Source organism: Cottoperca gobio, chromosome 19 (genome assembly GCF_900634415.1).
Source record: "Cottoperca gobio chromosome 19, fCotGob3.1, whole genome shotgun sequence".
NCBI lineage: Eukaryota > Metazoa > Chordata > Actinopteri > Perciformes > Bovichtidae > Cottoperca > Cottoperca gobio.
Window position 1 is genome coordinate 16596941 of NC_041373.1, and position 13470 is coordinate 16610410.

The following is a 13470-nucleotide window of genomic DNA, read 5'->3' on the forward strand; positions in this document are numbered from 1 at the left end:
TAATTTATCTCACCCATGGAAATGTAAGACTGATTGTTAAGACACATGTTATTATTTTGATGATGAAAATAGTTGCAAAATTGATCTGTTGATCGACAAATCAATTAAAATCGACTAATCCATAAAAGCTCAAAGATCCAAAGCATGTTTCGGGTGAGGCAAGAGCTTCACATCACCACTAGGGGGCGTGTATTTTATGGAAATTGGTTTTCATAGTTTAAAAGAGCTGAAATATAAGTGGATCCGACTCCTCTGACACGGTTTCATGTAACTGAGCCGACTGCAGAACTTAGAGCTCAAAAGGTAAAACTCAAAACGCATGCGAGACCCAGTTAGTGATGAAGTGTACCTCTAAGATGATGAAGAACTCGTCTCCAGGCTCTCCCTGCACCACTATCTTCTGTCCATCCTCAAACTGGACGGGCTCCAAGGCGTCAGCGACTGTCAGGCGCTCCCATTTGTCAAGAGACTCTGAGAACGCGGAAGAAAAGGAGTCAAAAATTATCTTTTCCAGGAGAGATATTTTTATACGTCCTTTCATGTTATTTTAATCTCAGCACCAAACGCAGGTAACGTTCTCCTCGTCTTCTATTTTTAAAGTTTTTTTGGGATGAGGCCCGATTTAAAAATTAACCCACCTAGAATGGACACTTTCCTGAGGAATTCCTCGTACATCTTCCTCTTTCTCAAAGTGCTTCCCTGAAGAGAAACGTGGGTTAGTGTCGTTGTGCCACACACTGAAGTCCAAAGACCTTTGCCTGTCCTGATAACAAGTCTCCTCACCATGAGTATTCTCCTGTAGCTGTCTCTGTCGATGCCCCACAGCTTGACGATGGTCTTGGCTCTAACAGTAGCCGCCCTCGGGGTGCCGTATATCAGAGCCAGCTCTCCGAAGCTGCCTCCCTCCCCGATGCTGGTCACCCATTCATTGTTCACGTACACCTGGCGGGGGTGGAAACCGAGGTATTAAAAACGCAACGGCGGCACATTTTCTCTACATACTGACGAGGATCTGATACTCACGTCCATCTCCCCTTGGTCGATAACATAGAAATTGTCCCCTTCGTCACCTGGATGCATACGACAAGCCCGTTAGCATCATGCGAAGACATGCTATGATTTTGGATGTGTTTAATTTATCACTGAAAAGATGAAGTCGTCCTACCCTGCAGAATAACGGTTTCCCCGGCGATGTAGGTGACTGGAAACATTGCATCAAATATGTCACTAGAAAAAGGAGCAGAGTTGTGAGTTGATCAGCTGTTGCTCAATTGTATAAACCTTTATCGACAAGGACAAACTGTTTGAAGGCAGGTACCTCCTCTCATTGTCGTCCAGGTGTGAGAAGAGAACGTTCTTTTCAATAGCTTTGGCCAAGGCTGCCATCGTCTTGTAGTCTTTTGGAATGACCTTAGAAAACAACAGAGACACAACCGTTCGTGATACTGATAGGATCAGATGGCGGATGTAGATTTGAGTGTTGCGACACTCTTGCAAACCGCTCGCACGCATGTGTGTCTACCTTTCTGACATATGAGGCTGCATCCTCCTCTGTGTAGACCTCTGCGCTGAAGGCTCCTCTCCGCCGGCGGCCCTTTACCACCGGGTTCATGGGTGGAGACACCTCCTCATCACGCGAGTCTGAGCGGGAACTGCTGGCCTTCTGCTGGTTCTGAATCTGCTTGGTCTCCTCCTGGAGGAGAGAGCAGGCGCGGAGTCAGCCAACAGCGTTTATAGCGGCTGCAGTTCATCCAAGTTAAGGTCAAGGGTTATTTATAAAAGCAATGTTTGTGCAATTAATTATAAAATACAGAAGAGGGTTATTATCGTACACTAAAACGTCGTAAACAACAACAAATATCCTTTTAGAAGAAATATAATTAAACTGAAACATTAGTGCCGTGTTTAAAAGAAACAAAATAAAAATGAACATAAATTCATTTAAGCTTCAGTTAAAAAAAAAAAAAATATATATATATATATATATATATATATATATATATATATATATATATATATATATATATATATATATATATATATATATATATATATATATATATATATATATATATATATATATATATATATATATATATATATATATATATAAATATATATATATATATATATATATATATATATATATATATATAAATAAAACACAAGATACAATAAAATAAAACAAGTAGATATGTTTTCAATAAAAACTAAATTCACTCAAGTGTTCAAATAAAAGCAGAAAACTAATGAAGTGAAGTTCCTCCATCACACACACACACACACACACACACACACACACACACACACACACACACACACACACACACACACACACACACACACACACACACACACACACACACACACACACACACACACACAGTTGTGTGAATAAAGCATCACTAAATTTGCATAAGTATTTTCTCTCTGATATTTTTGTAGATGTAGAATCCGGTCTGATCCAGGTGTGTCTGCACACTGGGGAAGTCTACAGCTTGTGTATAGTGAACACAACAATCCTGCAAGGCAGTGTTGTGTTCACTCTGCACGAGTTACAGAGTTACAGAGTGAGCGGAACACAGACGCAACTGGAAAGAGAATATAATGTTATACACATAAATGTGCAGATCATCTAAGTGGGGGTCACCAGGATGCTTCTTAATGTTACAAACAATTGTTTCTCAGCCAAACTGCTGTTGTCGAGCGAAACAAAAGGAATAAAAGCAAACTGTGTGTAATGTGCTCGTAAATACAGTTTACGACTGCACATATTAGCTGTAGCATAATAATGCTAATAATTCTTAACAAATATCTACACATTGGAATGCGAAACAAATATTAAAACATCCTTAATAAATAAAACCACACGACCAAATCAATAAATAAAATGGAGTCTCTGGCTCTGTTAACATAAAGGTTCAGCGACTGCACAATGATCGCGTCTCATGGAAAGGTAGGACAACTGTTCATTCTGGCATCATGTAAACAAACATGTGAGCACCAGAACGATTGAGGTCATGTCAATATACTGTACGATAAGTCGATAACGTAATTATTGTGACAGGCCTACATATAATGCACACACACACACACACACACACACAAACCTTCTCCAGCCTCTCGAAGTACTCCCTCAGGAAGGCCATGGGCCTGTCCGGCCTGGAGGTGCACAGCTGGACAATGCAGTCCTTCAGCAGCTGTTGAATGTTGTGTTTCTGCACATACTGCTCACACTCCCTCAGGCTCCGCTCCTCCTCGCTGCTCGTACTTCCAGATGCCATGACGACAACCGCAACCCTGCTTTGTGACCTCTAACCTTTGTACTGGAGAAAGTGGACAGGAACAGGAAGGAGGGTCATGATTTGCAGATCATCACTGCACAACGTGGATTCACTGGATTACTCAGAGAGCAACACAAGAGTAGTGGTGACTGTGTGTCGTGATGAGAAATGTGGACAGACAGAAAACGTGAGAGAAATAGAAGGAGAGTGAGAAGGCACTGAGAGATTGGGGTGTTGTTTTTGCACTAAGGAGCCTGAGTGCTTCTTAGTGTCAGGAGTGAAAACCGGTCATATGATGTGATCACACATAGCTGACCACAGACAACAAACTAGGACAGGCTGTACTGGGTTTATTTACTCAAAACAAATTAACTTTTTCCACCAGCCCTGAAAGAAGCCCTCTGTCAAAGAGCCAGCATCATACACAAGGCCTAATTTAGGGCCAGTGAATCAATCCACTGTGAAACAGACCCATACCCATAAAAGAAAATGCACTTTGCTTGAGGATTCGACATTTAAGGCCACAATACTGCTGCTGAGCAAAATAGCCTGACAGAACCCAGATCATGTGATCGGCCTCCGTGATATAAGCTTCTTCAGATAGCTCAGAGCTTGATCTAGCTGTGTATTCTAAAACAGGAAGGCCTCATGCAACCAACATTATAGAGGAGCACACTGAGTGAATGTTCCTGCAAGTGTATCATGCATTTGCATCAGTAAAATAGGATTCAGATCATTTCTAATCTGACTAGGCCCAGGGGAGATTACTAGCCATGTTATCAAAGATGAGGCCGCCACAGACTTTATGCAACTAACTACACTCGTGGTGGAAACTTGGCAGGCTGGCTTTAATCTAAACCTACCACAGGAATAACTAAAGGGAGAAAATATACTGTTTTCGAACAAAGTGGGGTAAATTAAGAGCTAAAACTACAAGACCCAACAACAGAGCTCTTTCACCCTACAATATTAGAGTCTTATTTAGTTTGAAATATTAAGTTAAAGTATATCATTAACATGTTAAATCTCTAATTCAGTTAGTGGGCTGCAGCATCACCCCTGCTGTCAACTAAGAACAGGGCTGTCAATTAAATTAGAGAAAACACTGCGATGCACAAATGACCTTGCTGAACAAGTGACAACGGGGTATGCTGGAGGATGGATGATAATAACGCATTGGATGGTTTACAAATTGAGTAAATGCTATCGCCTTTGGGGACAGTGTGAAGTAAATGCCCTGTCTGTAACACCGTCTAGGTCAGGAAGGCTTCATAAGGAGGCTGACGGCTGCAGCCAAGTAACTAACAGCTAGCAGACTGCAGCTGAACAGCTACCTACCCCACATTATAACACCCAGTAAGCACCAAATATGCGATACAATACATGTTTTGTACGTTTGCTTAGCCATCTTTGTGCCTACGTTGTGTGTGAGAGAGTGTGTCTAGTTTGATGCCTAGCCTGGCTAGCTCCGTGCAAAGGCAAAGCTCTCCTCCAATGACGCCATCTTGAGTTCTATCATAAACAAACGAGAGACGGAGGAAACAAATTTCACCTATCCAGAGGTCATATGATCCACGAGCTGAAAACAAACGCAGATACTCACAAGAAACTGTAAATTCCTGCCGAGTCCTTCGATAGCGACTCGGGATGGATGATATTTCTCAAAGCGTACCGTTACCAGATCCTCCTCGCTTCGATTTTTTTCCCGAGCCCTGGACCGCTGCCCCACCGGATACGGCTGAGAACCAATCAACAGCCGTCACTGACGTCAATTCTCCTCGTTCTGACATGTGAGCCCGTAACCCCTGGCAACCTTAAAGGAGCCCGCACGGAAACCGTGACGTCAAGGAAATAGTTTAAGAATTGAAACAGAAAAAAGAGAAAGACAAAGAAATCGATTGATATCTGATTAAAAACAGGAATATCTCAGTGTTGTCTTTATTTAGATCTGCTTCACTGCAGTGTGCATGGACTTCTTTCCATTTCCAACATGATGTTTGTACAAATGTACAAGTGTAAACTATCAAAAGTGAAAGTACTCACAATGCAGAAGTATGGCTACATTATTATGTATTAACATTACTGCAGTATTGTAATGCTGTAGCTCGTCAAAATGCAGCTTATTGATGTATATGATGTTGTGTATAATATAATAAAAGCACAAATTCCTTAACATGAAAGCAGATAATTGTAACATTTAAAACAACCATCATATAAAAACACTTCAGGAGAAGGCAATAGTAATAATTTGATTAGCTGATCATATGCATCTGCAGAGTAAAAAAGTAACTAAAGCTTTCAGATAAATGTAAAAAGTATAAAGTAAAACAGAAATACATAAGTATATCACACAATTAACTTAAACACAGTACATGTAGCCTACATAACTGAAAAAGCTGCATACAAGCTGTCCCGGCCAAACAAATGTATTACAATTTAGGTCTTGAGTTTTCAACATCTGCATTTGGGTTTAATAATGTAAGCTACGTAAACATAAACGTAACAATAAATAAATGCATCTACATAAAGGCAAGCTAAAACAGAAAAATCAAAAAAATGATATTCTTATATTCTTAAAATTGATAAATAAGACTAAATATGTTTAACAGTTGCACATCTCTCCCAGGGTCGTTGATGTGTCGCTGCACGGACAGGCAGTGAAAACAGCTTGATACTCCTCATCCAATGAAATCATCAAAACAATTCCTCGTGACAAGACTGAAAGTATAATTGGCCAATCAACCGTCTCTTCCCCTAAATAGGCGGGTCTAATTGATTGACAGGTAGATTGTACAATCAATGAGAAGCTTTAAACAGCTCGACCAATAGAAACGCCGGAAAGGAAGTTTGACATTTTGCCACAAGCCAATCAGGATGTACCTCAGAGTGACGCATCCACCCATCAGCTGTTTTTGTTTTGCTGTGTGAATATTGTAAGTTAATAACATTATTACAACAGTGTTGACTGACTCAAGTGAACCGGCTCTTTAAGAAGGTGTTCATCTTGTATCCTGTTTGTATCCGTGGCAGTTCACTCGGTGTGTGATGTGTACCATCTGAGCCAGCCTGCCCGCACATTCCTCTCCCCCGAAGAGTGTGAGCGTGGCGCTTGGAGTCAGGGGGCAGAGGAGGGGAAGCGGGTTCCGGCGGGGATCGACCCGAGTCCAAGGCTTCCGACCTCGGCCAGCGAGAGGAGAGGGAATTCGGCTCCGATGGAGTCCCAGGAGTCCCAGGACGCACCGGACGTTCCCGATGTGCAGCGAGCCTTCATCTGTGCCTCGTTTAACCAGGACACCACGTAAGCGACCTGCGGGCTGGGCCCAACATGAACTCAATCTCCTTGTTCCACCTGACTGTTGCATAATTCTTTACAGTGACATTTACATACTCTGCTTTATTTTCTGTCACTTTGTAATCAGGCAGTTGTGTGTGTGTGTGAGTCTACAATGACACTACAAGCTTCTGTGTGCCTCATCAAAACTTCTAGATTAGTCTCCAGCAGCTGAAAGTGAAGTAGGCCACTGTGTTAATCTTCAAGGCCTGTTGCACATTAAACTAGACACCTAGTAACCAAACTATTGTGTAATAAGACACAGCTTATTATTGGATTGAATAGTGTCTTATGCAAGTTTCCTACTTACTTCTTCCTTGAGTTATAACACCAGTTAACATACATATGCTAATAATTAACATTTAACTGTATGAGCAAATGTGGTATTTTATGAGGCATTGTTATTGAAAGTAGCTTGAAATCAGTGGCTCCTGTGTCATTTAAAACAAGCAAATAACTTACCCTCTCACACCTGCGCTACAGGTATCCACTGTTAGGGATCATTAACTGGAAATAACAGACACATCCAGCAGAACAAAGGTTTCTGCTGTGGCTCTGATTGTAAAACGAACCAGGTGGCCAAACTGCCAACCTGGCGTTTTTATCTCTTTGTCATCATGTTCTTTTCAACTTCAGCCGTGATAAGATAAGGAAAGCTTCCTTGGAAGAAATGCACATATTTCAATAGAAGCTGTGTTAATGGCTGTGCTATCTAAACAAGATTAGATAGTGTGAAGAAAGTATGTCCTATAAAGGCTACCATCCTCCGCTGAGGTAAAGCCTGGATCTGGTGACCGCCTCCTGTCAGTTATGAGATATGAGAATATGATGATCAGACTTACTTAGCACTACTTTCTTAATGGAAACTAACAGCCGTAGAGCCGGTGACATATGGCAGCCATTACATAGATTTTACCCCGTTTTGTGCAGTACTACACTAGTGATTGTGTGTGTGTGTGTGTGTGTGTGTGTGTGTGTGTGTGTGTGTGTGTGTGTGTGTGTGTGTGTGTGTGCGCGCATTGGTAATCCTATTCTTTTCAATAGCAAGCTATTCATTTGAACCAAATCCATTCACTAATCTGTTCTAGTAATACCAAACAAATACAAAAGGTTTTCTGGGATTACTTTACTGTAACAATAATGGACTTTATCTGTATCACAATGTCGACTACAAATGTTGTAATTGTGTGTTACTGTGAAACTGTTTCAGGATAAGTTTATCACTGTCATTGAAAACACTAATTACAGAGTGGATACGGTATTTGTCACACTGGTGGACGTGGAACATGTCTGTGTTTGTGCTTTTATTGTAGTTCTCTGTCAGTGGGCACCAAGACCGGCTACCGGCTCTTCTCAGTTACTGCTGTGGACAAACTGGACTGCATCCATGAGGGAGGTAAGATGGACACTGTGCTTCCCTCTATGCTTACAGAGAGGCATTGTTTTTAATGCAACGTACACGTAGAGTTTGTGCTTTCAGACTACTGGAAAGAAACAAATTATTTTACTAAATGTGTCTATTTACGTCTGTAGACTTCTCCTGAAGTTAGCATTACATAATATCTATTAGTTACAATGTTTATCTTTCCACTTGTAGTGTCCAACCTTAGAATGACAGGAAGTATATAATGTCACATGACAGCTCCCCTGCAGTTAGTACACTGTGACATTACTGCAGAGTGATAGAAGTCTGCACAGTACATGTGAGCTGTGGTCAGGTTCACCTTGATCATACAACAGCTCACACAGGCCATAACATGTTTGCTCTTATTCACGCGGAGGGTAAACACAGGATCGCTCAATTATGTAATCTTCAAAGCAACAACAAAAAAACAAGTTTGGTGTCAGTTTGAGGAAGTTTGAGCTCAATAATGCTGACTTAGTCTGGGCACTGACAGTTTCTCTTAAAGAGACAGTTCACCTGTTTTAGTGTTTGCTATAGCAGGCGTAGAGATGTCTGCAGTCTCTCCAATATAATGGAACTAGATGGCTTCTTGTGCTATTTTAGGAACTATTTTCATTCTGCCGAACTACACCTGCCAACCGTATCACCACACGGACCGTGCTCATGACGAGATGTTAACGTCCTCCTCGGCTGAGCTGTAACATTAGCTAGCTCAGGTGAGTAACTGTTCACGAGTACAACCCCTCCCCGTCCATGAGTAGATGCACGCTTCCCTCCTGTGCGGTGATACGGTTTGCGGGTGTAGTTTGGTTGAAAGAAAATAGTTCCTGCATGAAACAGCTCACAATAAGGTGTGTGGATCATCTTGAGTAACCGGGTCGTGATTTGTCGAAAGAGACGTTGCTGTTGAGTTCCTCAAATGTATTTTTTTGGCGTTTTGAGCAACACAAGCTGAGCGCCACCTAGTTCTTTTATATTGGAGAGAAGGTCGACATCTCTACGGCCGATATCTCCAACACTCAGCAACTCACACCAAATCAATCTAGATTGATCAAAAATGTGTATTTTTGATTTTGAGGTGAACTGTCCCTTTAATATGGAACCAACATGGGTTGGTAGCTGAGCATGATAGAAGTCATTTGTAATTAAAGTGTAGTAATTGTATACAGAAGATATTTGCTTTGTGATATGAGCCACGCGATCTGTATCCAAGGTCTTTCTCTCGCCCCTCTGCCAGTAGAGTGTCCAGACGTGTACATCGTGGAGCGCCTGTTCTCCAGCAGCCTGGTGGTGGTGGTCAGTCTGTCCATGCCACGGCGGATGAACGTCTACCACTTCAAGAAAGGTACAGAGATTTGTAACTACAGCTACTCCAACAACATCCTCTCCGTCAGGCTCAACAGACAGGTGCGGACAGAAAGTAGATCCTCGAAGTTGTTGCTTCTGGTTTGTTTCCATCCATTGTGTTTTAATTGGAGATCTCTCCGTCTGTCACTGGTACATCAGAGGCTGGTGGTTTGTCTGGAGGAGTCGGTCTACATCCACAATATCAAAGACATGAAGCTACTCAAAACCCTGCTGAACACCCCCACCAACCCCACAGGTAACCTCGCGCTGGCAGACACCTTGTTGGATTTGGGAGACAGATAACACATATGTAGCTTGCTAAATATTGCTGTGTTAAGGAGTAAAGAAGAAAAGCAAGACAGGCCCTAACTCCTCCTCTGTGCTTCCGTCCAGGTCTTTGCGCTCTCTCCGTCAACCACAGTAACTCCTACCTGGCGTACCCTGGCAGCGCCACCATCGGAGAGATCACCGTCTACGACGCCAACAACCTGGTGAGGATACATTTACCTGTCGTCACGTCTCTTGATAACCCCCTGTGGACAAGCAGCTCAGTGTTGCTGCAGATGTCATTAGAAACGTATTGTGCCCCTTTAGAGCACTTTGACGCTGATCCAAGCCCACGACAGTCCCCTGGCCGCCCTCACCTTCAACGCCTCTGGCACCAAACTGGCCAGCGCTTCAGAGAAGGTGAGTGTTACCGTTTCCATCACTGCTTCTGTTTTATCGCCCCGCAGCCTCCTGTCTGACCACGCTCTCCTCTACAGGGCACCGTTATCAGAGTCTTCAGCGTTCCCGAAGGACAGAGACTGTTTGAATTCCGCCGAGGGATGAAAAGGTGAGCGCTCATAGTTTCATATCGTACAATCAGAAAGTCTTAACAAGCGAACCGCGGACACGATGATTCAGGGCGGTCGGATATTAAACAAAGGGCTTTGTGACAGGAAGGTCAGCAGTTTAAATGACCCTCTTCTTACTCAACAGTTTCTGTTTAGGTGAGTAAGACTCCTGCTGCTCAGTAGCCAATGGTAGTTGGTTGTGGTTGCTCTGTGTGTTCCAGTGTCAGTGATTAAGACTACAGAAATGTGAGTCGCTGAATGGTGGAAACATGAGACTCAGAGACACTGTAGAGGCTGTCAGAGGTGGGACAAGGTCATTGTGTTGCAAGTAAGTCTCAAGTTTTAGCTCTCGAGTCCTCAACTTTGAGTTTTGAGACCAATTTCCACACGCACGTTTTGCAAACTCTCATTCGTTGTTTGTTGACCATCACAAAAGAAAATCATCTTTATTATAATTCTTTCCGACGTGACGTTAGCTTCATGTTTGTGTCCTGCAACTTCAATATCAGGTTTAAATTAAAAGCCTTTAAATTGTTTGGCTTATTATTTAAAAAGAATATCAATTACATGCTTGTATTTTCATTTAATAAAAAATGTACATTTAATTATAATTGTTTTGTTATTTTCCATCTCTCGTCTGTGTCAGATATGTTAGCATCAGTTCACTGTCCTTCAGCGCAGACGCCCAGTTCCTGTGCGCCTCCAGCAACACTGAGACAGTCCATATATTTAAACTGGAGCAGCACAGCCCCAGGTAGACACACACACACACACACACACACACACACACACACACACACACACACACACACACACACACACACACACACACACACACACACACACACACACACACACACGACTAATTACTACTACTACTACTACTATTTAAAACCACAAGGACTGTGTGTGTAATAAAAGGTCCATGCATTGTCCTTCTCTGACCCTTGCACGGTTCAGAGAAGGACAGTGCACGAGATGACCAGCACCCTCTGCTGTATTTCTGATGTAAAACAATCCAGTACTTTTCATATTAAATTCAGCTTACGATGTGAAATCTGAATGTCAAATATTTAACCACGACCCGTGTTGTTTCCTTCCAGTCAAGATGAGGAGTCTCCCACATGGTCCACGTACATGGGCAAAATGTTCACAGCGGCCAGCACCTACTTGCCCACTCAGGTGTCCGACATGATGCATCAGGACAGAGCCTTCGCCACAGTGCGACTCAACATGTTCGGCCTGAAGAACATCTGCTCCCTGGCTACGTAAGACGAGAGGCAGACGACAGAAGGGTGTTTTTTTTAAGAGGTGCATTTATGTGTCTTCACATCTCGTGCGTGTTTTCCAGGATTCAGAAGCTCCCTCGCCTGCTGGTGGCGTCCTCCGACGGGTGTCTCTACATTTATAATGTGGATCCTCAGGATGGAGGCGAGTGCGTCCTGGTCCAAAAACACAGGTAAATGTCCTGCTCGTTTTATCACAGTGAGTTGGGTGTTACGATGTTGTTGAGTCTTTGTATGCTCTATGGGTGTTGAGTCTTTGTGTGCTCTATGGGTGCAGGTTGTTTGAGTCCAGCGAGGATGAGGTGGAACAGAAGGAAGAGGAGGATCCAGAGGATGTTGTTCCCCAACCAGCCAGCCAATCATACGCTGCCACTGTGGCTCTCCCTTCAACCCCGCCCTGCTCCACCACTCTCCTGGGTACAGTATTCATAATCATAAACCCAGGAAATCCTTTCCAAGATTCATAACTGGATACTTAAAACCCACCGACACAGATGAGGAGTAAGTACAAAACCCTCTTCTTCCTCCTCCTTCCTCCTCTTCCCAGGTTACTCTGAGGACGGTGGAGCCCAGAAGGGTGACGTCATCCCGGAGCACGAGTTCGCCGAGAGCCCCGTCTGTCTGGATGACGAGAATGAGTTCCCTCCCGTCAGCAAACCAGAGTAACTGACCAAACCCCGCTCACGTTAAACATCCGATCCCTGCGCAACAATCAGACCGTTCCAAGCAGGAAAGGTGTACAAAGATATTCCTGTGTTGAGACATTGTGGCACCCCCTCCCCCCCCCCCAGCCCTTTCCACACGTGCCCCTGCTGGCCTAGGGTCAAATCTGGCTAGAATGTTACTTCCTGGTGTTTCTGTATTCTGCGTCCCTCTCACTTTTTATAAGGAATAAAGATTTGTTTTTTTAAAAGCACGGAAGAAACACATTCACAACATGCGAGACAAGTTTAAAGGCTCCACTGTTAACGCCCATATTACGCCATTAACAACAGTGTTCAACTTTGAATAAGGAAACCCTTTGTCACTATCTGGCAGAGTATTAATGAGCAGACTGAAGGTGGTGCAGGAGAGGCTGCAGCTGATGTAGAGTAACCTGAGGTCACCTGCATGTAATGTTAGCAGCTTCTAAACAAGTGCAATCAGACGATAATATAAATATAAAACTAGTCAACTCTCAGAAGATCATGACTTCTTTTCTGTTACTTTCAAGTCTTAGAAATTAGCATCTGAAAATCTATCGACGGGCATGTGTGTGTGTGATCAGGAGCTCGTCGACGGGCATTAAACGTGCCACACCTCAGTGCAGAGGAGCACACTCAAGAAGGAAGAGATGTTTTTGTTTTTAAGTGTGATACACTATTTAAATCAGGATACATGCAGTAGGTATTATATGACTTGCAGATGCAGCTGTCGTACTAATTATGGTAGCGACATACGAGACTAAACACCTGCAGAGTCCCAAATGTAACCCGATGATATATGTGGAGGAGTCGGCTCTGTGGGAGGAGCGGTCAACAGCGAACTGTGAAAAGCTTGATGGTGAAGCTGTATGCAACAAAGTTACAAGTCCTTGAATTTCAGTGATCTCCTGAAGAGCTTTTTTATTTACTACATTATCCTGAATACAGTATGTTAACATGCAAGTCATTTTTACTTTGATGTATTAAATATTATTTTGCAAAAATGTATTACACATCGACGCATAGACCTACCATGCGTGAATATATATTGAGGGTTTTTACTGTGTGTATAATGTATATATAACATTTATATATAGTACTGTTGTTATAAGTAACATGATAATACCATTTGATTTGCCAAAAGGTGGCGCTGTTAGGACACCCGCACGCTGCATTGAGCTGTTCTGGACATTAAAGCAGATTCAACCTCTACATGGTGTAGTTGTTATTGTCTTTAAATATCAGCTAATGTTTGAATCCTGTGTTAAATATCATCAACGAAACAATAAAGCTAAGTT

General features: G+C 42.7%; 2 protein-coding genes across 6 annotated transcripts; one reads left to right on the plus strand and one right to left on the minus strand.

Annotated features, from left to right (window-relative positions):
- Positions 1–295: 295 nt before the first annotated feature.
- On the minus strand, positions 296–5044 carry LOC115024612 (cAMP-dependent protein kinase type I-alpha regulatory subunit-like). Its single transcript, XM_029456372.1, has 9 exons — positions 4888–5044; positions 3111–3326; positions 1523–1693; positions 1319–1410; positions 1166–1227; positions 1024–1070; positions 784–942; positions 639–699; positions 296–471 (listed from the first exon to the last, which is right to left on the minus strand). The coding sequence occupies exons 2-9, from the start codon at positions 3282–3284 to the stop codon at positions 311–313; spliced, it is 927 nt and encodes a 308-aa protein (XP_029312232.1). The 5' UTR covers positions 3285–3326; positions 4888–5044; the 3' UTR covers positions 296–310.
- A 1106-nt stretch (positions 5045–6150) lies between these two features.
- LOC115024414 (WD repeat domain phosphoinositide-interacting protein 1-like) lies at positions 6151–13384 on the plus strand. Of its 5 annotated transcripts, none has more exons than XM_029455929.1 (13): positions 6151–6217; positions 6315–6582; positions 7929–8011; positions 9258–9427; positions 9527–9623; positions 9761–9858; positions 9962–10054; positions 10132–10202; positions 10850–10957; positions 11307–11471; positions 11555–11662; positions 11767–11906; positions 12037–13384. In XM_029455929.1, exons 2-13 carry the CDS (start codon positions 6497–6499, stop codon positions 12153–12155), a joined length of 1338 nt encoding a protein of 445 aa, XP_029311789.1. In that variant the 5' UTR covers positions 6151–6217; positions 6315–6496; the 3' UTR covers positions 12156–13384. The 5 variants fall into 5 exon arrangements, with proteins under 5 accessions (XP_029311789.1, XP_029311788.1, XP_029311791.1 ...); XM_029455932.1 differs by lacking the exon at positions 6151–6217 and adding an exon at positions 8624–8736 and having other exon boundaries at positions 6535–6582; positions 9261–9427; XM_029455928.1 differs by lacking the exon at positions 6151–6217 and having other exon boundaries at positions 6224–6582.
- The last annotated feature ends 86 nt before the right edge of the window (positions 13385–13470 follow it).